The sequence below is a fragment of the Clupea harengus genome, chromosome 26 (assembly GCF_900700415.2).
Source record: "Clupea harengus chromosome 26, Ch_v2.0.2, whole genome shotgun sequence".
Taxonomy (NCBI): Eukaryota; Metazoa; Chordata; class Actinopteri; order Clupeiformes; family Clupeidae; genus Clupea; species Clupea harengus.
This window is the reverse complement of record NC_045177.1, coordinates 9,123,624-9,148,381: the sequence shown is the minus strand read 5'-3', so window position 1 is coordinate 9,148,381 and position 24,758 is coordinate 9,123,624. Positions and strand designations below refer to the sequence as shown.

Genomic DNA, 24,758 nt, shown 5'->3' with positions numbered 1-24,758 from the left:
ATGTCAAGGTCATAATAATAGTAATAAAGGAATATTTTGTGTGTAAATAACTTTGGTTATCATACATTGTTCTGTTAGAAAGATATGTATCATGTTCTAAAGAGTCACGATTATCTCTCAATCATACCGTATAAGTACCGCAAATTTTTCAGAAAATGGTATTAAATACATTTTTATGCTCAGGGTGGATCATAAACATATGGACCAAAACATTATTGGCGGCAAATTGCATCCTCTACCAAACCTACTTTCCCATCACCCTAAATATATCGAACCAATAACAACATGGAATGGTCAGATTGCTCTTTCTATTGGACCATTTTAGGGGATGGGCGGATGCCAAAATGCTCAGACAGAGAAAGTCGGTCGGTCCATATGCAAGTGTTCTTCCACAATAGTTTTTTGGGAAACCTTTAAATATATCACTATCATATTTTTATTCCAAAAAAAGGGACGAATTTTAGTTCATTCTGACAACCCAAATAACATTTTAGGAATGTTTCCTCTGGAGATAGGGATGATCTGACGGCTCGCCCGCACCACCGCTTTCAAGCTTCACTCTTGGAGCCCGCTCCACTTCGTTAGCAAGCCATCGGCAGGCTGATGTTTAGCAGATTATTTTTCTAGCTAGCTCGCTAGCTTGTCTGATACCTAACCTGGTAACGTAGAGTTTTAACCTAGCTATGGGATTTGTGCAGTGTGTGTGTATTAGCTATTATCAATAGCGATTTATTAAGGTAGCTCCGTGAAAGTAGTGGGCATCTGTTTTTTATCGAGCCCAATCGAGTTAGCCCGCTAGCCCGCTACAAAGAGCTCAGTGGATGTACAGCCAATAACGTTATTTGTGTCCTTTGTTTTGAAAGGACTTTTGTGATAGCCAGCTACGTGTTGTAAGTTGTTTTATATCGTCGGATGGCTCCTCAAAAGTATTCGGGTCAAGTTATGAGCAACTCTGCGAACTGTAAAACAAACGGCGTTATGTACCCGTCCTCTGCGGCCGTGATGAACGCGGCGAAGAAGCCCAAGATGGAACAGATTCAAGCAGACCATGAGTTGTTCTTGCAGGCCTTTGAGAGTGAGTACTCATCGTCATCTGTTAATGCATGTTGAATTTTTGACATTCGTTGTTTTGCGCCAGGGCAAAAGCCCCAGATTGATTGTATACCCACACCTACCAAATCTCAAGAGTGCACACACATTTACATTTGGATTTGAAAGGTAGTTGTTGGCAGAAAAGTGTCATGCCAATTTGCATAAACAGTATCCGACGCTAAATGAACTTGATCCCGGTCAGTTAGTTCACCAGTTGCTCTGTATTCGGTGTAACGTTATAGTAAGTTACTATAATAAGTCCATTTCTTGTGCCTCCAGAGCCGACTCAAATATACAGATTCCTGCGGACAAGGAATCTGATCGCGGTAAGTTTTTTCATAGATCTTTTAAAACAAACGGTCATCTTTTGTCAATTTTAAAATAGGAACATTTTGATTACTCTAACCTTTTGGCAATATGCAGACACAAATCATTGCTTGTCATTGTAATCATTTGTTGACAGTAGCGTCGCTTGACAATGCCTGTCAGTCTAGTTTTTAGTCCCTCCCACTGTCAGTCAGACCCTTCTGTGTATGTCTCGGTAATTAGCATTTGCGTACTTTGCAGTTGATGATTGAGTGCAACCATCAAACTGATGCCAGACTTTGACGTAAATGTGTTATGCCCCCATTCAGCCTATACTTCTGCATAGGACACTCACCTTCATGTCTCACAGAAACTCGAGAACAAATGCAAGGAGGTATGGAAGGCTTTCGCCATGTTTTCATTGACTGATTTATTGTGAGTTTTAGCCTTTTATTGCAAATGTTTCCAACAAGAAGGTGCAACTCACTGCTATGTTTTTAAAAAAATCATTTTGGTGTATAGAAAGACCTTCAAAGTGGATGACATGCTTCCCAGAGTGCAGGCCATGAAAGGAGAGCAGGACTCCCACAAGTAAGTGCCATACCGCATAACTTACTTTAAACATGAGTTAACGCAACCAGCTAGAAGTGGCCAAGATGGCATTTCATGTAATCAAACAGGCTTAGTCCATAGGTGGTGAACTCACTCAATGCAAATTTGAGATTTCGAGCAGCTAAGCATTGGCTACAGGATGCTCAATATGTGCAGACCTCTGATCCATATATCCCCCTTAAAATGACATGGACAGCTGAGTACCTGACAAAGTCAAAGATAGTCATGTTGATGTGGGTAAATGATAGGGGGGGGGGGCTCACCCAACATTGTTCATACTCTGTAACTAAGGAATGTGTCTAGATATTTTGACCGGCCTTTAGAAGACCTCTGTGGCCAGTGCTTGCAGACTCTTGTGCCACATATCCCCCATAAAAGGGCGTGTGTTTGTAACTTGTAACTGAGAGGTTTAACCTTAGAGCTAGGGCTTTAACCCTCACGAGTCAGTTGAAAAGAGTTTTGACTAGAGTTGGAAGTAGAATTTGAACGTTTGATTCTGTTGATGTTTATGAATCGACTGTTTCTCTGAAGCACTAGGTGATGAGAGCATGAGTCAGATTATTCATGATGTCACTCTGCTTTTATGTAATGTCCTCAGCTTGGCATCACACCTACAGCTCACATTTACTGGATTCTTTCATAAGAACGGTACGTACTGACAAGCGAGCTAATAGGTTGCACCATAATTGCCTTTTTGGCACGGGGTTTGTGGGAACCTAACATGTTTTATTTGGTCTGTTGTAGACAAGCCATGCCAAAACTCCGAAAACGAGCAAAACTCAGTGTCTTTGGAGGTTCTACTCGTCAAAGTCTGCCATAAAAAACGCAAGGTACCGCTCTTGACCTTCTGGAATCTTCCTTCCCTTCAACACCCTAAACCATAGCATTACTTTTAATTGAGTTGTTTCTCTCCTTTTGAAATCGGGCGGCTATGTCCTAACCTCCCCCCCCGCTACTCTCGCTGCCCTGTCAGGATGTCAGTTGCCCAGTGAAGCAAGTGCCTACGGGTAAGAAGCAGGTGCCTTTGAACCCCGATCTCAGCCAAACGAAGCCGGGTGCCTTCCCCTCCCTACTGGTCTCCAGCAACGAGTTTGAGCCCAGCAACAGCCACATGGTCAAGTCCTACTCCCTTCTGTTCAGGGTGTCGAGAGCCGGCAAGAGGGACCCAAACGGCCTGGTGAACGGAGAGACTGATGAGAACATGGGTCAGTCCACCACACTAGTACACTGTTGTGTGTCTCTGGCTATGTGAACACACATATGAGTGTACTCCTATACTTATCATGTTCATCCTGCAGCTCAGTCACTATGGGCTGACTGTTTGGGTGGACTAATTCCTGATGGGAAATGACATGTAAACATTTCTATTGTTTCAAAAGTCAAAATCAGAGTTTTGGCTATTTTTTTTTTTTTCATTTTTTCACTTCCCATAATCGGATATGCTAGAATGCTAGGAAATGAGAGTATGAACAGCTTGGAGAGCTGGGACATTCTGACAATATAAACACGTTGCGTTTCTCCAAGAACAATACTCCATAACTGCCTGCCACATCGCTATGGAAACAGTCAGTTATCTCAGAGAAGGATTTTGATGTACTGGTATTTTTTTAAACACAGACTACAGAACAGAACTTGTTTACTTGAACACACTTACAATGGAAGATAATTGACAAGCTTGCATTGCTATGAATAAATGTTAAAATATTGATTTATTTGTAAATATTAGTAAATGATACTTAATTCTCTCAGGAGCAAGAGTATTTTCACAGGAGGAAAGACGTTTTTAGTTCTTTGTTATCAAGAACATGGCCTAGATGGCTCGTGCTAGCTGATTTACAGCAATGGTCAAATTTGAAACGAATGTTGAATACAGTGTAATGGTAAACAGCCTGTCACAGCCATCAACTGATAGCATCTGTTCGTGCATAAACAGTCGTTTCCTTTATGGAGCACTTTAGCATCAGCGCTTTAAGTGATCACAGCCAGAACCAACTAGTGGGGTAGGAGCATTACTGGTCTACAATGACGGTGCATGTACACGTTGCACAATTATTTGTCCGTGTGTTTTGGTTTCCTCCTCGTGATTGTGACATGTCTGTCTCCTTTGGTAGATGTGAAGGAGGAGCTCCCCGGCAGGAAAAAGAGAAACTCCTCCCACAGAGACGACGGCGAGGCCACTGAGACATTTGTTGCACAGATGACCGTTTTTGACAAGAACAGGTACGCACGAGGTCAGACTTACTCCTTCAAAATAAGACTGGTCACTGGTGACCGTTTTTGACAAGAACAGGTACGCACGAGGTCAGACTTACTCCTTCAAAATAAGACTGGTCACTGGTGACCGTTTTTGACAAGAACAGGTACGCATGAGGTCAGACTTACTCCTTCAAAATAAGACTGGTCACTGGTGACCGTTTTTGACAAGAACAGGTACGCACGAGGTCAGACTACTCCTTCCAAGGAGGGGGGCGTCCCTCTCTACCTTCAAGAAGCTTTTGAAGACTCAACTCTTCAGAGAGCACCTCCCTTCCTAACTGTCACCTTGACTAGTGCTTAACTTGCACTTCAGCAGTTACATTCCGGCACTTCTTTTTCCTTTCTAGGTCGTTTTTCTATTTCTTATGTAAAGTAGTATTTATTGTTACACCAGGTTTTTTATTGCTCTTAGCTTGACTGTTCTCTCCCTTGTACGTGGCTTTGGACAAAAGCGTCTGCTAAATGACTAAATGTAAATGTCCAAATAAAACTCGTCACTGGTTCATTAGTGAAATGGAACACAGGAAATAACTAGAGGAAGTAAAAGCAATGGAAAGGATCTAAGATGGATTTTACGGCCTGTGCTTAATTGCACTAATGTATTCGCATCCGGGAGAGCTGTGGTGCAGTGTGTTGTGGAGGGAGGGGGGCGGGTGGGTGTCAGTGCTCTCACTCCCAGCAGGGGAGCTTCAGGCCTGCGCTGCGTTAAGCCTCTGCCCCATATTTCCTTGGCTGTGCCCCTGCAGACGCCTGCAGCTGCTGGATGGGGAGTACGAGGTGTCCATGCAGCAGGTGGAGGACTGCCCCGTGAGCAAGAAGAGGGCCACATGGGAGACCATCCTGGATGGGAAGGTCCGTTATCATCTGTCTGAACACATGCACTTGCAAGGGATGGGGTTACATATTTATATATAGATTAAAGGAGGGGAAATTCGACAGCTGTACATTTAAATGTAAATATTTGGAAAGAGTTTTGGGTGAAAAGCTGTTGATTCCAAGCGTGTGCGTGTGTGCGTGTGTGTGTGTGTGTGTGTGTGTGTGTGTGTGTGTGTGTGTGTGTGTGTGTGTGTGTGTGTGTGTGTGTGTGTGTGTGTGTGTGTGTGTGTGTGTGTGTGTGTGTGTGTGTGTTGCGTCGCGACTGGCCCGGCAGAGGCTGCCCCCGTTTGAGACCTTCTCTCAGGGACCCACGCTGCAGTTCACCCTTCGCTGGACGGGCGACCCCAACGACCCGTCCACCGCGCCCGTGGCCAAACCGCTGTCCACACGCAACTCTGACACCAGTGCCGCCGAGAGCAGGCCCAGCACTCTCCGATCAGCACCTCTGGGTAAGGCCAGCCGACACCAGCCTGGGCCTGAGGGTGCACCCATCACACAGTTTCACAGTCTCTACATAAGATTCAGGTCTATTGATTGTGGAAGTAGATTAGCGGTGACCATTAAGAGGGGTCATGTCCTAACTGCTTACTTTTTTTGCTAGTGTTGGATAATGAGAAAGAGAAGTAACATTTTACTTGTACTCAGTGACTGTCAAATATAACGATACATATATATATATATATTTTTTTTTATACTTAATTTCTGAGTTGTTTAATGTGTTTTGTTTATTTATTTTGTCTGTTTTGTTTTGTTATGGTTTGTTTATTTATTGTTCATCTGTATTATGTACCCTCAATCAGGGCATTGCTGCAAAAGAGCCCTGTGCTCAGTCAATTCTCTCTGAATAAATAATGATGATGATGATATTATTTACAACTAAAAGCTCCTTGAGTGCTTATTATCTGTCAGTAATGTATATTCCCTGTTTGTGTGTGTCGCCCTGTTTGTGTGTGTCAGCTGTCAAAGACTCAGTCAGCACCAGCATCCAGACGAGGCGAGAGCAGTCTGTGTGTGAGCCGAGGCAGAAACTGCGCATATTTTATCAGGTGGGAATCATCAGTGAGATTTTCCTCTCAGGACGGCTCAGAACGGGTCACAGGTGGTTTCTTTTGTTCTGGAAACAAAATCGGTCTCATCTTGCAGTCTGAATTATGATTTTAGTGTTAACTTCTAACTAAAATGACCTTCATTATTATTTCTGCTCATGATCCATATATAAGTATATGTCTCCATGGGGGATGTATGCATGAAATGCTCTTAATACGTCATGGCTCTTAAAACCACATGCTCATAACATAAACTCCAAATACGAAACAGTTGTTCTTCTGAATATCAGGATCTTTCCCCTCAGTGTGTCTTTTGAAGGAAAGATATGGTGATGATTGGTTGATGTGGACTCGAGGGTTTTCAATCTGTTTTCAATCTTCTCATTGGCTTAAAACCACCACCCTGTGTGTCCCTGCAGTTCCTGTATAACAACAACACACGGCAGCAGACGGAGGCGCGGGATGACCTGCACTGCCCGTGGTGCACGCTCAACTGCCGCAAACTCTACAGCCTGCTCAAGCACCTCAAGCTCTCCCACAGCCGCTTCATCTTTAACTACGTGGTGAGAACCAGAGCGAGAACCAGGCCCTCTATCATATGTATGTATGTATGTGTGTGTTAGTGTGTGTATGTATGTGTGTGTGTGTGTGTGTGTAGTGTGCATGTTTGTACTCTACAATGAGGACGATTTTTGAACAAATAAAGATGTCCTTCTGATATCCCCCCCTAGGCTTAGGAAATCCAGCTGTATGAGTTGCCAAATATGATTCGGTGTGAATGGAGATTGGGCAAGAGACATGCGTGTTTAATTATCTCTGTTTGTTTCTGTTGTTGTTGTTCACCATCCAGCCTCACCCAAAGGGAGCCCGGATAGACGTGTCAATAAACGAGTGCTATGACGGCTCGTACGTGGGCAACCCCCAGGACATCCACAGCCAGCCGGGCTTCGCCTTCAGCCGTAACGGCCCGGTCAAGAGAACAGCAGTCACACACATCCTGGTATGCAGGTGAGGCCACACTCGTGTCTCTTCAAGCAGGAGTCGGGTCACATCACCCTAACGCTGTGGGTTCAGCAAGGGAATGACCATGGGTTGGTGTTCAGTCCTCCTTAACGTCCTCTGCTCTGCAAAGGTGATTCTAATCAAACATGTCTGGCTGCTGTAATCTGTGTGTGAGAAGCTTGAGCAGAAGCAGAAGACCACTGGACAGTGGTCAGTTGGTCACTTCTGAATTGGGTCACTGCTTTTCTGTGGGAGCACTTGGCCCCGTCCTGCTGACTGGTTTGATGTTTTCTAATTAGTATCACGACAGGGTGTGGAGTATGACTAATGAGACTGATCTGGGATCATTGAAACCTCACCTCACCTCACCTCACCCCATGACTGTGTCCACAGGCCCAAGCGCACTAAACCCAGCCTGTCGGAGTTCCTGGAGTCGGAGGAGGGTGAGCCGGAGCAGCAGCGGACTTACGTCAGCGGCCACAACCGCCTCTACTTCCACAGCGACAGCTGCATGCCGCTGCGGCCGCAGGAGATGGACGTGGACAGCGAGGACGAGCGCGACCCCGAGTGGCTCCGAGAGAAGACAATTACGGTACGGTACAGAGCGCCCAGCAGCCTCCCAGCAGCGGAGTACAACCACCACAGAAATTCTTTCCCTTCCAATTCTGTTCTACCTTTTATTAAAGGCAGACAGATTTACATTTTGGTGCTTTTAATGTTTATATAAAGTTTCCTTTTGATGCTACACGTCGGAACATCTCTTTGAGCCACATGTTTTGGAATAAGTACATTCTTTCCCTCTCTAGTTCTCTTCTAATTCTCTGCATTTTCTTGAGTAAACAAATCTGTGTGCTGTTTTGCTACCCTGTAACTCTATCTGTTCTTAAAAAAACGACCACCTCCTCCCAAAGCATATTTCTTGGCGAAAATCAGGAAGTAAATATGGTTCGAGTTTGCCTTTTAACAAGCAATGGTTGAAACATTGTGCTTATGTTACCATGGCAGTGCCTTTATGGTCTTTTTCCCTACTTCCTTATACTTCTACTGTAAGTGTTTAAAGTGGAGTCAAGCTCAGTCTCTTATGCGCTCTCCCTCACTTTCAGGTTGCTTTGAATAAAAGCTGCTTTGACTGCTTGAATAAAAGCAACTGACAAATTCAGACTCTATTAAGATGCTGCACAACGGCACCTTTTCTGACTACTTGCACTCAGAAAAACGAGGAAAAAGAGAAAAAAAAAAAAAAAAGTAGCATATTAATGCCCACACTCTATGTTATGTCAAAGAGAGAGAGCTCCCAACCCTAAGTCAAACTTTTGGAGAGTGCTTTTGAAAAGTATTAAGGTAGTGTGTGGGCATGATTCTGTGACAAGATGAATAATAACAACTGGCTTGTCTATTGACATTTCTCATAGAAAGAGCCTCACCTTGTACGGTGACAAATAGTGACGGACAACAGAGGGTCAGTCGCAGGTCAGACTCACTCTCATGCCATCAAGGATGCACCCGGGGTCATCCACTTACATCAGTGTCTTTAAGACCCTGTGTTTGCTATCCACATGCCTGTTATTGACTACTGTAAAATCAGTAAGGGTTAACATTGCTAAGACACTTTTACAGGGGGTTGCTACACTGAGCCTTGTAAGTATGACACTGCACATGTGCACACACCACACTCATCTTGTGGGGATAGTTGTGTTATAAAGGAGGAGAAGGAGGAGGAGGAGGCTAGGCTGTTGGACATGTGTTGTGCTGTCTGCTGAGCATCTAACTGCTTCTTGTAGCAAATCGAGGAGTTCACGGACGTGAATGAGGGCGAGAAGGAGGTTATGAAGCTGTGGAACCTTCACGTCATGAGGCACGGGTAATGCACATGTTTGTGTGTTTTTTTTATTTTTTTGTTTGTTAGTTGTTTGGTTGGCTATCTTTGTTTGGTTGTTTTCCGGTAAAGGGCCCACAAAACTGGGCTGTCAGTGCTACTTTATAAAGCTGAGGGTGAAAGAATGCCTCAGAGTTAGCCTCCTAGCCAACCCGATGTTGCTGACATCGCAAAGTTCTACTCTAACCATCATTCAAACTTAGTCACTCCTTTCCTACAGTCAACCAAAAAGGCAAGAAATACCTAATTCATTACGAGTCAGAATGAGTTATTTTGTGCTTTTTTTTTTTACGGAATAAAGCAAACATTTTAAATTTTGAACTGTTCATATCTTCAACTTCGCCCGGTTTCCATTTCTCCTGAGCAGTTTTATAGCAGACAACCAGATGCCGCAGGCCATCATGCAGTTCGTGGATACCTGCGGCCCACACATCATCCGCCGCAACCTTCGGCGCAACTTCCTGCTGCACCTGGTCAGCATGCACGACTTCAACCTGGTCACCATCGCCACCATCGACCGCACCATGGCGCGCTTGCACGAGATCGAGGACGAGCTGCCCGAGACGGACGAGAGCCTGCCCGACACCCATGGAGTCTGTAACGGCCACGCGCTAAGCTCCGGAGTCTCGCTACACGGCAAGCGCACCAAGAGCGCCATGTCTGACTGACAAGCCCTCTTCACCTCATTCTAGTGCCAGAGAAGACTGGTTTCCCTTTTACGATTTATTTGGATGGTTTCCGGGGACTTGTGAGTTTGTCGACTTGTTAAGACTGGCAATTATGAGCGAAATCCTAAATGGACCACGAGGTGGGGTGAAAAATCCATTTTAGCATCGGATAGCTCACTCCTTCCTCACAATCATGGCTAGAGTATGGTGATCCTCACCTAGTAATCGGAAAGCTCTGTCGAAGAAGACCTGAATTGCCGTAGGATGGGAATACTGTTAGTCTTGATCATTTGTGTTCATTAACTGATGTTGGATCAGTGGTCTCATTTTAGCACATTTTAGCACTTGTCTTGCAACCCATTCCAGTGGATGGATACATTTTCAGAACTTCTGAAAACCTTTTCCCCTATGATTGTCATGCATTGGAAATACTTAGGCATAAAGCTAATTTTAACGTCTTTTTATGGTCCTCTGTTTGTTGTGTAATCAGCCAGGTTATTTTGGTAACATATTCCTACCTGGACCAGGTATTCATACCTGGAGATAATTGCTGAATTTCACTCAGAGGAGCATTGTTTTAAAGATGCTACAGAATTGTAAGATCTGTATCCCAGAAATGGTTACACCTTATATGGCTATGTTTGTTTTTTTATTATTCTACTGAATTACTTCCAGGATCAACTGACACCCATAAGCGTTGCTTCCAACAATTTATTGTTGTTTATCCTTTTTTTTTCAGAAACTGACAATACTTCTGAAACAGATCTGTATATTCCGTTAAACAAAGGATTTTATTCAGGACACTTTTTATTTCATTTATATTTGAAGCAGTTCTTCATTTGGATGTGTTTACTAGTGTGTGTGGTAAATTTGTCAGTATCCACAACAGTGTTCACCGTTACTATCACTCAAAAAAAATAAACAGAATTGCTTTTTGTAGAAGCAGAATGTGGAACAATAAATGGTTACTTATGGGTTCTCAATACAAGCCAAAGTGCAACATTTGCAGCAACCTTCTTTTCCTCTTTTTGAATTGTATACCTGTAGTATAATAGGTTAAAAAAAGTATCATTCAGACAAAATACTTTCATGCAACTTTTGTCTTGAAATAAATAAATTACAATAAATTATCATTTCACCCACCTTGTACCTTTTTGAACATTTGTTAGAGGGAAATTGTACCATGTCGTCAGTTAAACTTGAAATGAAAATGTCATTGTTTTAAAAGGATGATGTAAAATGCAGTTTAGAAATACATTGTAAGGAAATGTATCTAATGCAGCGGTTCCTAAAGTCTATGTGACGAGTGGTGACCTCATTTCCTGGCAATAGTTTTGTTTAGGCGGGATTACAAACTGAATCCCCGGTCTTCAGTAGTAGTAGCAGCTTGTATCCTACGTTTGCATAGGTCTTTCAATGTCTATACGTTTGTCTCTTATATACTGAAATGCTTTTTCTGTACTAAAACACTCCGCAGCCAGTAGCCTAACGCACCTTCTTATCAGTCAAAAGTTGCTTAACATTAACAACAGCAATCGAGCAATGGATGTTTCCTGGCAACGGTATCTCAACTGATTAGCAAATTGTCGAGCGAAGAATCAACTGTGATTTCTTTTTCATTGTTTTAACTTGCCTAATTGTCTCATGGCATGTCAATAGCTGGTATTACAATTTTTAAATTTTACACCGATTTAATAGCACCGAGCAAAGCTATTTTTTGCTGATTTTGGTTCACCCATCCTAGTTGCAGTAAAGTCATGTGACATTCCGATAGCAGTTATTCGTGCTGTCACATATCGCCAAATATGCAACTTTTAATAGAGCACGAATCAAACTCTGGAGCAGTGATTGAACTTTCTTGCCCATGGCGTCATCGACAGAGAAAAAAACGTATGCTTCCCCACTAGAAACTGGACGAATCACGGATTTTTTCACACCTTTCAGAGTGACTACAGGGAGTGAGGTTACACCCCGTACCTCAGGTGTTAAACCTCAAAAGCTCAAACGACTCAGAAAGGCTGGTGGAGTCGACAAATCCAAAAAGAAGCACAACTCTGGTTCTTCGGAAGTCACTGTAAACACCACGTCTAGTTGCTCCGAGGAAATCATATATAGACCCAAGCCCTCAACAGAGAAGTATGTGGATTTCGTTAGCTGTGATGCGGGCCCACCTGTGACAAGAGAACCATCACTCTCGACTGAAGTGAAGAACCTCCGGAAATGCCACCTGCAGAACTCTCACTCATCTCAGGTCCTGGGAAGTAGTTCATCTTCGGGAGAATCAAAAGACAGACAGTGCACTAAAAACATCTATTCAAAGCCTATTCCAGCCAAAAGGACGCCTGAATCTCTTCTCCCTCAGACATTGGGCTGGAGAAAGATCAACCGGCCTGTGGAGGTGGAGACAACTGATGATGGCCCCTTATCTGATCCCTGCCAGGGCAAGCAGAAGCAGCACCTCTCTCATCTCTTTGGGCCAGGTGTGAAGTCCACTCAGAATCAGTCTTACACATCATGTTGCCAAGGCATTACTTTACTTCATAAGGAACAGGTTGATGAAGCACATATACCTCGGAGAAACCACAGGCCAAAGAAAGCTGAGAAGTTAGACCCTCACGCCGTAGACAGTGTTGATCCACTACCAGCACTGAGTGCACTTCAACCTGGGGGACATGTATTACAAAAATCTCACGGTTAGATTTCACTCTTCTCTGTATTTTGTATTTGACCATACTGTGTATTCTGTACACATTGTGTGAGGAGGATGGGTTTTTTTTCTGTCAATGTCTGTCTAACAGATAATTTGCTATGGAGTCTTCCTTGGCCAACTTCTCCGCTGTTGAAGAACCTGAGGGGATCGTTTCCTGTGTGTTCCTCCAGTGGACCATATCACCCTCTCTGTGACTCTATCACAACTCCGTCCACTCCACAAATGGACAGACAGAGGGTCAGTATGAGTCTCTCACTCTGTCAAGTCAGGTTAAAGGTCAGGTATTCGCCCAAAGCAACTAACAAAAGGGTCGAAGCAGAGTTGTTTAAATAAAGTGCCTGTGTTTTTTTTTTATGTATTAACTTTTCTGTGTTTTAATGAAACATACTGCAGTAGTCACCTGCTGATAATGTGATTTATGTTGTAGAGATCTGGATGGAGAGAGAACCTGTCAGAGGACATCCTCAAGCACCTGTTGGAGGAAATGAAAGTTGCCAACCCTCCCTTCCCAGTGCAAAGGTTCTTCACTGCGCTCTCAAGAAAGCGTTTAGAGCATGAAAAAGCATTGGCCAATCAAGGTACGCCTAGGAAAGGAATCCTGAAACTGTGTTACTAAGCAACCAGTCACTATTTTGTTGGAGTATGTAAAAGAGCTGCACGGCAATGACTGAATATAGAACAGTTAGCACGTTTGAAGTCATACTGAAGCATATATTTGTTGTGGTCCACCTAATGTTTGTCCAAGAGTTATTGAGTTGGGGTATTGTGTACCTGTGGTATACGGTATACTTGTGGTAGAATGGTAGATGATAGAACAAGACCACAGCCGAAAGAATGACCTTCTGTGCAGCCATTTGCCCACACAGGTATCAATTGATCTTTTTTATTTTTAGATTAATGTTCCTGTCGGTTATTGTGTTTCTCTTCGAAACAGAGGGAAGCACATGCAATCCTAGAGTGCCTGACGACCACTGCTTGAGGGGCAAGAGAAAATGGAGGCTGGAGGGACTAACTCAAGGCATATCACCCAAGCGGCGCCGGCCCAACCAAAGGCCCGAGGAGAAAGCAGCTGTTGAGCCTGGCTCTCCCGCTGGACCTTCACCGGCCTCATCAGGTCACACTCCTAGGAGGCTGGGGCATCTGAGCAGGCTGAGTCGGACAAGAAGGCGTAGACAACAGCAGGAGAGTGCAAGCCCTTCTGTGGCATCTAATGTAACACTGAATCTACGGGAAAATGCAGGAAACGACATTGAAAATACAGCTAAGAAATGTCATGATCAAGGTGAGCAACTACTCTCAAATCACTGTGATTGGTGGATTTGACTGTTTTGAGCCACTCATTTTATGTAACTTTCCTAGGATTTTTGAATTGTTCTTCTGGCTCAGAAGGTCTGTGGGATGACGTCTTGTGGACTGAAAAATACCAGCCTCAGCACTCCACTGAGGTTGTAGGGAATCCTGCAGGAGTGAAGAAACTGCACAAGTAAGCAGCTATTCCAGTGCAGCAGTTGTGTTTGAGTATGCTAAAGTAGTGCGCTTGAGGCTAGTGTTGTGTTTCAGTATGCTAAAGTAGTGCGCTTGAGGCTAGTGTTGTGTTTCAGTATGTTAAAGTAGTGCGCTGAATAACTTCTCCTCTGCTTCAGCTGGTTAAAGGAGTGGAAGCTGAGAGCAGACAAGGAGGAGTGGAGGAGGAGGAGGAAGGAGGAAATGCGAAGGGGAAAGAGTAAAGGTGAAAACATGCTCAATTAACCTGCAGCACTGAAGCACCATTTTGTTTTTCATTTTCACTATGTGATTGTTAGCGGTTCATCACTAGCGATATATATGAGACCACTTGAATGGGAAATGGTGAATTGTTGTAACCTCTCCCATGTTGTTCCCTGCAGAGTCGTGGGACAGTGGGGACTTTGAGGGTGAGGTGGTTTTCGAGGACTGTGAACCGGAGCTGTGCACCGCTCTACTCATTACTGGCCCACACGGCATTGGCAAGACTGCGGCCGTTTACGCCTGTGCCCAGGAGCTGGGCTTCAAGGTCAGGGTGAATGTAGTGATGTAGAGTATTTATCAGATGCATATGGAGTTGTAGAGATATTTGTATTTCTATCAAGACAAAATGACAACGAAAGACATGTTACTGTAGTCTCTGCTTATAATTGATTCCTGTAATGAAAAGTCAGATTTGTGTTTGTTTTACCTGTGCAGGTGTTTGAGGTGAATGCGTCTTCCCAGCGCAGTGGGCATCTCCTCCTCACCCAGCTGAAGGAGGCCACCCAGTCCCATCAGGTGGGCACCTCTTCCTCAACAACCGCCGCCACGCTAAAGCCAACCTATTTCACCTCCCGTAGCACCGCTGGCCGCTCTGCTAAACCTGTGACTTCTCCTCGTAAGTTTATCACGAATACTTCCAGACCTCCATGCACTGCAATCGCCTAAGACGTGTTCCTGTACAATCTGTATCCCTTAAGTGTTACCGGACCTGCCATTTGACCATTGCTGAATGCATCACGGCTTGTCTTTTCGATCGCAGGAAAGGCAAACTCGTCCAGGAAGGTCATGACGTCGAGCCGAAGGCTGCCATCAACCTTGCGTAAGAGTTCTCTGAGGAGAGGTCACTCGGCCTCTGTGGACCTGACTCACTTCTTCCAGAGAAGGAGCAAGCCTGAGAGCACCAATCAGAGCTGTCCTAATCACATACAACATGGTAGCTATCAACCATTGTCTTTGATTGTAGGATATTAATAGGTGGCAGTATAATTTCACACACAAGAATGGTACATTTCCCATGAGTGTGTGCTAACCTCTCAACAGGTGCTCACACTGTGGAACCAACCAGTGAGAGGAGTGAAGAGAAAAGCAGCCCAGGCAAACAGGAAGGAGATGATGATGATGATGATGATAATCACTCTTGGACTAGGACTGGCAAATCAACACTAATGTCTCTCATTTTGTTTGAGGAGGTAAGGAGAACATCGTTTAGATAATTTACCACAACATACTGCTTGGTTATGTAAGCCCCAATTTTAGTTTGCCGGTTAGACCGATTTTTGTAACGGAAACCTCAATTAGCTAGTCTAATCACAATCATGAATTAATGCAAATAATCTTCTCGGAAGGTTGATGTTATCTTCAGTGAAGATGTAGGATTTCTCTCAGCTATTAAGACCTTCATGTCCACAACCAAAAGGCCTGTAGTACTGACAACCACTGGTAAGCCCTCTTATTCATTTCATACCCCCTTTAGTTTTCCAGTAGTAGTATTAGTATGTAATATAAAATGTATGTAAAATATCAGTATAATAGTATAATATGAGACCTTATATCATGATGTCTGAAAAAAGCCATTGTTGCTCACCCAAAGATCCTTTGTTTGGTGAAACATTTGATGGCCACTTGAAAGAGCTCCATTTTAAGAAGCCCTCTGTGGTAAGCCCAAAAGACAATCCCAAAAATTCAACACAACCAGTTCCTTGCATTGCATGACTTGCCTGCCTTCTTTTAAATATGAGTTTCAACACATCATAAGATCAAATGCTAAAATAGAAACATGTTCACGAGCCTATGTCCCTGAACTCTGTCTGCACACAGAAGGTTGTTTGTAGCTACCTGCAGTTGGTGTGTTTGGTGGAGAAAGTGAGGACGGACCCTCGGGACATGTCCTCCCTGCCGGCGGCACAGAAAGGGGACGTCAGGCAGTGTCTGCTCCAGCTCCAGTTCTGGGTGGGAAGTGGAGGGGGGGCTGCTGCTGCTCCCCCAGCGCTGAGCCATCCTGTGCTGACTAGGGGTCTTCCATGTGTGAGGAGGACGTCGGCACAAGCTCAGGAGGAATCTGCCGAGAGGTCGAAACAGCCCACTGATCTACCTGCATGTGATGCTGACTGCTCAGGAACTCCGCGGGAGTTTCTGGACACTGGGGCAGTACATGAGCTAGCAAGGATGTTTAAAGTGAGCTTAATGAGCAAACTTGTCTGAATAATTAAGCAGATTTGAAGACCGAAAGAGTGTTTAATATGAATCAATGAAGGCTTCAAGCTTCTGTATACATACCTTTTTTACTCCTGTCTTTTACATGAACTTTTGCATCCTATCGTTTTGTCTAGATGTCTGATTTTATGATGCATTCTTCATTGTAGGTTCATACCTGGACCCCGTCTGAGAACAGCAGATGTTCAGAAGTTCTGTCAGAAAGCCAGCGAAGAGGAGTGGATCTACTTTATTTGAACATGGAGGCACTCCTACCTCTGCCGCCCATAGTCTCACCTGACCCTGGAGACTACCTGAAGGAAGCTTCAAACTCTGCGCTGCATGGAGACATCAAGGCCAAAGAACTTCCAGAGCCTTCCGCGGTTGTTAAACCCCTGGTAGGGAGGCTGGCCTCCAAGCCAAGGAAAAGGCGCTGTCTGTCTCTGAAAGGAATGCAGAGGTCCAAACCGAACTCTCCAGAGAAGACGGAGGAACGGAGGCACCATACCGACCAATCAGAGGGGAGGACCGTGAGACTCTCAGCAGAGAAGAAAGCTTCTAGTTCAGTGTCTCGCTGCTTGGACAGCCTCACGGGATTCCTGGACGACTTGTCCTTCCTGGATTGTTTCCTGCAGGATGGGCACGTGAAGAGAACAGGCCACTGTACACCCGGCCTGCGATTGGTCAGAACTAGAGCGGAGGTGAAGGATGGTATGCTGGATGAACCAAGCGAGGAGCAGCAGGAGGAGGAGAAGGAGCAGATCTGGGGGCGCGGGGCCTCTGACATGAGGGCTGCCGTGGAGGGCATGAGCTTTAGGGGATGCTGTCTGGAGATGGAGCAGTCCTTGGCAAAGGTCCAAGAGCTAGGAAAGGAGATGCGGGCAGATCAGTGGAAGCAGGTGCTGGAGCAGCTCACCTTACCTCCACCTCCCCACAGAGATGGCCTCCTCTCGAGTCAGACTAGTCTCAGTGAAACAACGTAAGTACTTCACCCTAACCCAGAGCAAGCTAACACCTCAAATGCTACTTTGGTCAGGCGTTGAATTCGACGAATTTATCTGGGCATTTCTTATTTTTATTCCAGTACATTCAAGTTTATTGTATTGTGTTGTGAATCAGTCATTTGGAATGCTGTGTCCTTATATTTGTTGTTTGTTTCTAATGTCTGGTTCAAACTGTTTTGCAGTGTTGTTGAAAGGCGAGCTGACATCATTAAGACAGTACTCGCCAGCAAAGCTTTCAGCCGACTGGGAGGCATCCCAGCTGTAATCACCGACTACCTGCCCTGTCTGCGCACCATCTGCAGGTCAGAGAGCCAACAGGACAAGGCTAAGCACAGGTGAAAGATCAATGTGGATTTGCTTGTCATCATTAGGTAATTTAAAGTAAATGTGTGAATGTACAATCGACAATGCTAGACACTGATAGAGACCTATGCAGATGAAGAGCCCAATGACACTGTGCTAAATTCATATGTATTTATTTTCCTCAGCCAGAGAAAAACCTGGCTAGCGCATTAAGACAGGGATATTTTTTTCAGGTTTACTGAGAAGTCACTTAATGTTTGTACTTCACAGGTTCCAACACTATCTGAAAAGTATCCACACTGGACTCTCCAAAGGCACCCTGCAGCAGCTCTCCACTGATTTCCCTTGATAGCGCAGGGGAACACGACACACCTACCTCAGAGCATTCTTCACATTTGCATGGTCATGTGTTACAGGTTGTATAGAAATATATATTGTATAGTGGAAAATGAATTCCATAAATGTTGTTTTTTTTCCTCAGTCCACAATTTTTCAATAAATTAACCTTTATTTTTTGTAAGTGTGAACGTGGTGAGCAAAAGGAGGTATTTCAGGGTTTGTGGTAAACGGTGACTCATCTGTTACAAAATTGCATCACACTTTTCAGCTCAGCTGGCTCTCTGAACCCAGTTATGGAAGTGGAGTAATCCAAAGCAGAAGATTGAGATCATAAATAAAACATTACAACATGTTTCAGGAGGAGGCAATCCAACAGTAGATGTGTCAGGACGATTGACCCAAGCCAATTTTTCATACTGGAGAAATGAATGTTCAGTAACCGGTTTAATAAAATGTGCAGAGCTAAATGCTTTGGTGACAGTCATGTAGGGAGAAAAACCACCGGTGAGGACCAAACAACCCGAATAGACTGGAGACACCAGCGGTAGTTTAGCCGAGGGCTGACCCGTGAGGCAGCGACATAACCCAAGGTCAAATGTGCCAAATAAACGGGTGTCGTCTAATCCCCAAGGAGCTCATAGAACGCCACAGCCTGCAACAGAGCATCGCACATTTCCTCCCCGCGGTTGCGACTGCCCATCTGAAACGCGTTCCGATACTTCACCAGCAGGTCGTGGGGGAAAGTGACTCGAGACGCCTTCTTGGTCACCGACTCGGTCATCATCTGACGTACCACCTGCGCTCCGCTGGTTCGCGACTCGCCCACTATGAGACCAAAGTGGCGGCCGACGGCCAAGCGCATCATGTTCAGAACTCTGGGTGAGTCGCCGACTTCGTGCCGCTGAGCCAGCAGGGCGAAGAGCATGGCCTCCACGGTGCGGAGGTGAGCCATGACGGGGAAAAGCGATGTGTTCTGTGCAGAGATCCCGGGCTTCTCGACGATGAAGAAGTCCGCAGCAGGGATGAGTGACACAACAGATGCAATCTGGGGGGGGGGGGGGGGGGGGAGAGTAGAACACATCATGGATGTAGGCTACATCAAGAAACGGTAAACAGCCATGTGTGTAAAGTTAAAGGGCTAAAGCTAGAAGGCTTACGTCATCTAGGTAGGATGAGGCCATGTACGTCCCTTTCATGAAACTATTGCATTCCTGCTGCTGCCAGTCCAGCACTGTGAAGGCACGGTCCATATGAGTCCACGCAACTTTGTTTGTGCCACATATGATGGACACGATCGAGTTAGCGTCCTGAAACAATTTAAAGTGATATTATTACACATAAAAACAACAGTGTTGTAGGGTATGGGCATAAAAGTATTGCTGACATTACCTCTAAGACTCCTCGATCAATCTCTGGTCTGGTGAATCTGGCAAGCTGTATCTTTGTTTTCCTTTTCTCTTTCTTCTCCGGTGGGTTAAGGATGGAGTTGAAAACAATGACCGCACTCTTGTGCTTTACTAAAGGTACATTTATGACACTTTCAAGGGTTTTGAAGGGCCCGTGTCGACTTCTGTAGTCCAGTATATTAACAGATTTGCGTCCTCTCAAAAGTTTTATGGTGGCAAGTTCCGACTCCGCAGCATTATTTAGAAGCTGCAGGATGACAGCTCGCTGTTCAGGTGTGTATAAGGTATCCAACGATTTCTTATCGTCACTGCATAATTCAGAGGACAGGGTACCATTCAAAGCGTCGAAGCCAGCAATAGTGATGCGGCTTCGCCAACAACATGTGCATTGGAGGTATCTAGGTTTGACCTCAGGGAGTGAACCCGTTGTACGACATAGTAATCCATAATGACCTGCGGAGACATTAAAATCAAATCTCAATGTTACTGCCTGTGCGTGTGTTCAATTGCAAGCCAATGTTTGCTGGTGGTTAACTAATTGTACAGTGCTCTCGCTAGCAGACTAGCTAACATGATATTGGCAAGGTTAACTACCATGTCATCAAGTTGTTGTAGTTAATCGTTTCTAACAGATGCAATGTACACCATTCTTCTGTGAATTTTATGTTACGTTAAATACCTCTTAAGCCCGCGGAAAAGAGAAGACGTCTGACGATCCACATTGTCTTTTCATTGCATGGTACTTGTAATCTATACAAGACTTTTCTTCTTCTTCTCACAATGTCCGCGCTGATTAATTTCCGTGTAAAACTCAAGAACAGGAATAAACGTTCCCCTCTATCGGCCTAGGAAGATGAAACCCAACAGTTGAATAATAATTAGGACCGCAGCTGCTCAGCAAGTCTAGGATTTCATATAGTGGAGTCAAAATGTGGGAAAGATGTGTTTTTTCTTGTATTTTGTCAAATGGTCCAATTAACTCAACTTAAAACATTTGAATTTTCTAGCTTGAATATGTCAGTCTTTACAGGGTTAAATCACACACACACACACACACACACACACACACACACACACACACACACACACACACATATATAATTAAATGTATAAATATATATTTGTTATATATTTTATTATTTATTTCCTTGTTTCAATTAATTCTTGCTCATTCTCTTACTTTATGGGGTGGCCATATGACATACTGCTACGCGGTACATCTGGTTATAGGCTCAAGTTCATAATGTGTGTGTCATGATCTCTCACTTCCTCAGCTCTCAGGGGCAGGACCAGGGGAACCAGTTCAAACTATGATCTGCTGTACAACTGAGAGGAAACACACAGTGGGATCTTAATTTCGGCCCCTCATGGTGGATTACAATCAACAGTTTGGAAAGATTAGATGCTTCTTCAATGCAAAAAGGATATGTAGCAATTACTAGAGAGATGTAAAAAAAAAAGAGCTATGGATAATGTATGAATGTGTATGATATCGTACGTAAAAGATACACTAAATGGATATGGTATGAAGATGGCATGTTTTTGGTAAGATGGGGAGGGGGATCAACAGGATGGAAAAGAAATAATATGGCATCTCGGCACCAATGGGGTCTTGGGAGAGAAACAAGAATCTTCTTTTGGAAATGGTGAGACAGCCCAATAACAGTCTGTGTGCTGATTGTGGGGCACCTGGTGAGTGTTTATCATATTGCTCATTTACTAAACCATTGACTGTGGGTAGAAATGCTTCATATATTTTGTATTTATTTGTTTGTTTATATATGTTTTATTGAATTTTCATTTGAGTGTAAAACATCTTGATTATGAACAAGATCACCACAGATGTGTGGATGCTTGAAGGAGAAGAAGTATTACCCCAGCGATGCTAACTGGTGTTTCATTCTTTGTGTCTCGGTGATGGGGGGGGTGGGTGCTCCTTAGAGCCAGATTGGGCCTCCTACAAGCTTGGTGTGTTTGTGTGCATGAGCTGCTCGGGCACACACAGAAACATGCCCGACGTCAGTCGCATCAAGTCCATCCGTCTGGACAACTGGGAGGATGACTTGGTTGAGGTAACGGAGTGGTGTCAATTTGAACCAGAATCATATGTTTGCATTCATGAGTGCTTCAAAATGTAACTTCTGCATTCTGGGTGTGTTGGTAATCAGTTTATGAGGTGCCATGGCAACTCTACTGTAAAAGCCCGCTTTGAGAAGATGGTTCCGGCTTTTTACTACAGACCAAAGGAACATGACTGCGTGTGAGTCTTTTGATACTTGCTATAATGAGGAAGTAGAATGATCCACAGGTCATTTAAAGGGGATTTTCTGTAGAAGTACAAGAGACACCTTTGTTTTGAACAGTTGATTGTCAGAACATCGCAAGTCCTCTTCATTGTATTATATATATGTAATTCTATATCTGTAATTCTGTAATAATATATATATGTAATTCTTATATAGATGGCCATAGTAAATAATGACTATACATTTATAGCTATTACAGTTTAACCATGTGAAATTTTGATTTAAAAATGAGAATTAGTAAAACAAATACATCTTTTTTCCCCTCAAGAGTCCTTAGAGAGCAGTGGATTCGAGCAAAATATGAAAGACAGGAGTTCACAGGAGAACATATGCACCTCAAAAAGGTTCACAGTTCAGGTGAGTAGATCAGTTTACTGCCTGCAGTAACAATGAGCCTCCTATGATGTCAAAACATTCAAACTCAAGTGTTTACCTCAAACAGGTTCCTATGAAGGGACCTTGTGGAAGAAAGGCAAGAAGAGCAAGCAGTTCTTGAAGAGGAGATTTGTCCTTTCTGAGAGAGAACTCTCACTTATGTACTTCAACAAAGAGGATGTGAGTGAAGTACATGTCTTTGTCTTCAGTGTATAAATGTCTAGTAGTATCACCAGTGATTCCTGCACAACTGTTTTGCTACCTTGAAAAGAGAAGGAAGTGGCTGCTGTCTAAGGCCTGATATGGGTGTGGGGGACACTGACAAACCTTGTCCTTAACAAAGTTATCCTTTTTGTTTGTCTTTGTCTCTGGTTTCATAGTACTCATATTAGTCGAGGAAATCACATTGTTTTTCTCCTTGGTAATGTTTTATCCATTTGACTTAATGAATTACATTATTTGACTTGTTGCTTTCTCAGCTGTCCAGGGGGCCAAAAGCAGTCATCCCAGTGAGGGATCTTAACGCAGCCTTCCAGCCAGAGAAGATAGGCCACCGTCACGGCCTACAGATCTCTTATGAGAAAGAGGAGCACACCAGAAACCTCTTTGTCTACCATGAGAGTGGTCAGGTGAGAGGGACCCCCCTCCCCCCCCCCCATCTGGTCATTTGGCATTAAGATTCTCTGTTGCCAAAATGCAATACCTCAAAATCAACATCTCTTTTCTAATATTGTGTGAGATCTGTACAGTCCATTGGATTGGATTGGTTGGACATAGTGGGGTTAATGGGGTTAATGATTTATGGATTTTGATACTTTATGGGAAAATTGTGCCAAATATTGGTTGTATGGACCATTCAGCCGTATATCTTTGCCTTTCAGGAGATTGTAAACTGGTTCAATGCAATCCGGGCGGCCCGCTATGCCTATCTGAAGGTGATCCTCTCTCCATCCAATGACAGTCAGGTATTGACAGCACTTCTGATGTACTCTGAAATATCCATATGTTTTTATTGATGCATTTGTAAATCTATTAGTGAAACAAGAGTAATAGACGAATATAATCATACTTGTGATAGCACCTTAGCTCAGTTTTTATGCACTTAATATGATGATGATTTTCACCAATCGTGTCATCCAGTTATCCTCTTTTGTTGAGCAGCTCATACCATTACTAACCAGAAGCAGTCTCAAAGAGGGTTACATGGAAAAGACGGGACCAAAGGTTGGTGTATCATACATATGTATGCAATATGCAATATTCTTTTTTATATATATATTTGTTCATGTAGTTTAGAATATGCAATTTATCTGAGAGAGTTTAGATTTATATCTTGTTGAGAGATTATCATTGTTTATCTCTGAAATTACTGTCACAGTATAAGAAATGATAAGACTTTTTACTTCTTCTTGGACAGCAAAGGGAACCATTCAAGAAAAGATGGTTCATTCTTTGTTCCATGGACAGGAAGCTGCTCTACTTTAAAACACCAATGGTAAACAGTCTTTTTTTTGTATGTCATTTGTTTTGTTCACTTGATCCATTTTATCCACAAAGCGTATTCTGGCCGACTCATTAGACGACTTGTTCGTGTTAAAGGATGCCCTGGAGTTGGGGTCAGTGTTCATTGGCACGGAGGCCCACGGCTACTCTGTGAGGGAGAGCATGCCAAAAAGCACCATATGCAACAAGTGGAAGTGTGGGATCGTCGTGGAGACGCCCAACAGGCAGTTTGCGTTCATGTGTGAGCGGGAGCAGGACCAGAGGGAGTGGATAAAGGCCTTCAGACAAGTCATCGCTCAGACCATGCTTCCCAAGCACTATGCCAGTAAGATGCACAATGACAACAACAAATACTAACAGTGATCAGTGTTTTATCAGAACAAGTTATAGAGGACTTTAAATATACCTGAGTCCACCATTTGTTACTCTACCAATGATATGGTAAATCTTGTAAGTGGAAAGATTGAGATGAATCACTTCATCAGTGATATTATCTGTCTTTTTATCATTTCAGTGGAAGCAAACATGTGCTGCAGAAAATCATGAAGAGAAGAGGAAAGGAATTTTGATGTCAATCAACAATCATTGGGAAACATTCATTTCTTTGAAAGACATCTGTGCTTGACCTATGGTAGCACACTCCTTAACGTCACTGAAACTTGCATGCAATTTTATTTATTGGGAAATTGTGTCTTAAGGGGTTATAACTTCCCAGAGAGACTGTTAGGATTTTGGAATTCTCTCCAACAATAATTTTCGTTTTACATGATTACCTACCAGATGACAGGGCCACCATCCCCCAGCATCACATTATCTAACTCGACAAATTATAAAAGGACTTGCATTTCATTGCCAAAATGTGTGTGCAGATATAGGCAAGGATTCAGGACAGTCTGTCAAATTATATCAATCACAGGCCTACTTTTTAACGTTTATAAAATAGTTTCAATACTTTAAAGGTAAGAATTGTGCCTGGTGATATAAGTGAAAACACCTCAACAAAATATCCGTTTCATTGTGCTTTCCCATGATTCGTAGAGATCGCTGCTTCGTGATTTTATAATATATAAAGGCTTTTACTTACATGTTGCCTTCTTTCCAGAGTCTTTTTTTTAATC

General features: G+C 43.6%; 4 protein-coding genes across 7 annotated transcripts; 3 read left to right on the top strand and 1 right to left on the bottom strand.

The window, feature by feature from the left end:
* The first annotated feature begins 321 nt into the window (after positions 1-321).
* On the top strand, positions 322-9,973 carry suz12b (SUZ12 polycomb repressive complex 2 subunit b). Of its 2 annotated transcripts, none has more exons than XM_031563579.2 (16): positions 322-1,075; positions 1,372-1,418; positions 1,728-1,792; positions 1,921-1,989; positions 2,609-2,658; positions 2,755-2,840; positions 2,984-3,215; positions 4,122-4,230; positions 5,013-5,118; positions 5,417-5,591; positions 6,100-6,188; positions 6,608-6,751; positions 7,039-7,196; positions 7,584-7,782; positions 8,972-9,045; positions 9,434-9,973. In XM_031563579.2, exons 1-16 carry the CDS (start codon positions 913-915, stop codon positions 9,732-9,734), a joined length of 2,067 nt encoding a protein of 688 aa, XP_031419439.1. In that variant the 5' UTR covers positions 322-912; the 3' UTR covers positions 9,735-9,973. The 2 variants fall into 2 exon arrangements, with proteins under 2 accessions (XP_031419439.1, XP_012674006.2); XM_012818552.3 differs by having other exon boundaries at positions 323-1,075; positions 8,972-9,051.
* An 846-nt stretch (positions 9,974-10,819) lies between these two features.
* On the top strand, positions 10,820-18,168 carry atad5b (ATPase family AAA domain containing 5b). Of its 3 annotated transcripts, none has more exons than XM_031563576.2 (16): positions 10,820-12,427; positions 12,533-12,681; positions 12,872-13,022; positions 13,379-13,726; positions 13,831-13,927; positions 14,088-14,173; positions 14,331-14,476; positions 14,647-14,827; positions 14,972-15,145; positions 15,253-15,401; positions 15,558-15,651; positions 15,803-15,867; positions 16,030-16,386; positions 16,575-17,383; positions 17,591-17,743; positions 17,982-18,168. In XM_031563576.2, exons 1-16 carry the CDS (start codon positions 11,599-11,601, stop codon positions 18,058-18,060), a joined length of 3,867 nt encoding a protein of 1,288 aa, XP_031419436.1. In that variant the 5' UTR covers positions 10,820-11,598; the 3' UTR covers positions 18,061-18,168. The 3 variants fall into 3 exon arrangements, with proteins under 3 accessions (XP_031419436.1, XP_031419435.1, XP_031419437.1); XM_031563575.2 differs by having other exon boundaries at positions 13,804-13,927; XM_031563577.2 differs by lacking the exons at positions 10,820-12,427; positions 12,533-12,681 and having other exon boundaries at positions 12,759-13,022; positions 13,804-13,927.
* A 30-nt stretch (positions 18,169-18,198) lies between these two features.
* tefm (transcription elongation factor, mitochondrial) lies at positions 18,199-20,316 on the bottom strand. Its single transcript, XM_012818553.3, has 4 exons — positions 20,136-20,316; positions 19,440-19,909; positions 19,208-19,357; positions 18,199-19,095 (listed from the first exon to the last, which is right to left on the bottom strand). The coding sequence occupies exons 1-4, from the start codon at positions 20,176-20,178 to the stop codon at positions 18,670-18,672; spliced, it is 1,089 nt and encodes a 362-aa protein (XP_012674007.1). The 5' UTR covers positions 20,179-20,316; the 3' UTR covers positions 18,199-18,669.
* Positions 20,317-20,643: 327 nt separating this feature from the next.
* LOC105892284 (arf-GAP with dual PH domain-containing protein 2-like) lies at positions 20,644-24,723 on the top strand. Its single transcript, XM_012818532.3, has 11 exons — positions 20,644-21,148; positions 21,398-21,528; positions 21,625-21,716; positions 22,031-22,119; positions 22,205-22,317; positions 22,617-22,766; positions 23,019-23,102; positions 23,299-23,361; positions 23,555-23,632; positions 23,737-23,965; positions 24,155-24,723. The coding sequence occupies exons 1-11, from the start codon at positions 21,061-21,063 to the stop codon at positions 24,184-24,186; spliced, it is 1,149 nt and encodes a 382-aa protein (XP_012673986.2). The 5' UTR covers positions 20,644-21,060; the 3' UTR covers positions 24,187-24,723.
* Positions 24,724-24,758: the final 35 nt, after the last annotated feature.

Coding starts and splice junctions, on each gene's coding strand:
- atad5b (XM_031563575.2), top strand. CDS start 11,599: ATGGCGTCATCGACAGAGAAAAAAACGTATGCTTCCCCACTAGAAACT. Junction 12,682..12,871: donor CACAAATGGACAGACAGAGG/GTCAGTATGAGT, acceptor TTTATGTTGTAG/AGATCTGGATGGAGAGAGAA. Junction 14,477..14,646: donor CCCAGGAGCTGGGCTTCAAG/GTCAGGGTGAAT, acceptor TTACCTGTGCAG/GTGTTTGAGGTGAATGCGTC.
- suz12b (XM_012818552.3), top strand. CDS start 913: ATGGCTCCTCAAAAGTATTCGGGTCAAGTTATGAGCAACTCTGCGAAC. Junction 6,189..6,607: donor AACTGCGCATATTTTATCAG/GTGGGAATCATC, acceptor GTGTCCCTGCAG/TTCCTGTATAACAACAACAC. Junction 9,052..9,433: donor CTTCACGTCATGAGGCACGG/GTAATGCACATG, acceptor TCTCCTGAGCAG/TTTTATAGCAGACAACCAGA.
- LOC105892284 (XM_012818532.3), top strand. CDS start 21,061: ATGGGGTCTTGGGAGAGAAACAAGAATCTTCTTTTGGAAATGGTGAGA. Junction 22,318..22,616: donor TGTACTTCAACAAAGAGGAT/GTGAGTGAAGTA, acceptor TTGCTTTCTCAG/CTGTCCAGGGGGCCAAAAGC. Junction 23,966..24,154: donor GCTTCCCAAGCACTATGCCA/GTAAGATGCACA, acceptor TTATCATTTCAG/TGGAAGCAAACATGTGCTGC.
- tefm (XM_012818553.3), bottom strand. CDS start 20,178: ATGTGGATCGTCAGACGTCTTCTCTTTTCCGCGGGCTTAAGAG. Junction 19,910..20,135: donor CTTTTCCGCGGGCTTAAGAG/GTATTTAACGTA, acceptor ATGTCTCCGCAG/GTCATTATGGATTACTATGT. Junction 19,358..19,439: donor TTGATCGAGGAGTCTTAGAG/GTAATGTCAGCA, acceptor AAATTGTTTCAG/GACGCTAACTCGATCGTGTC.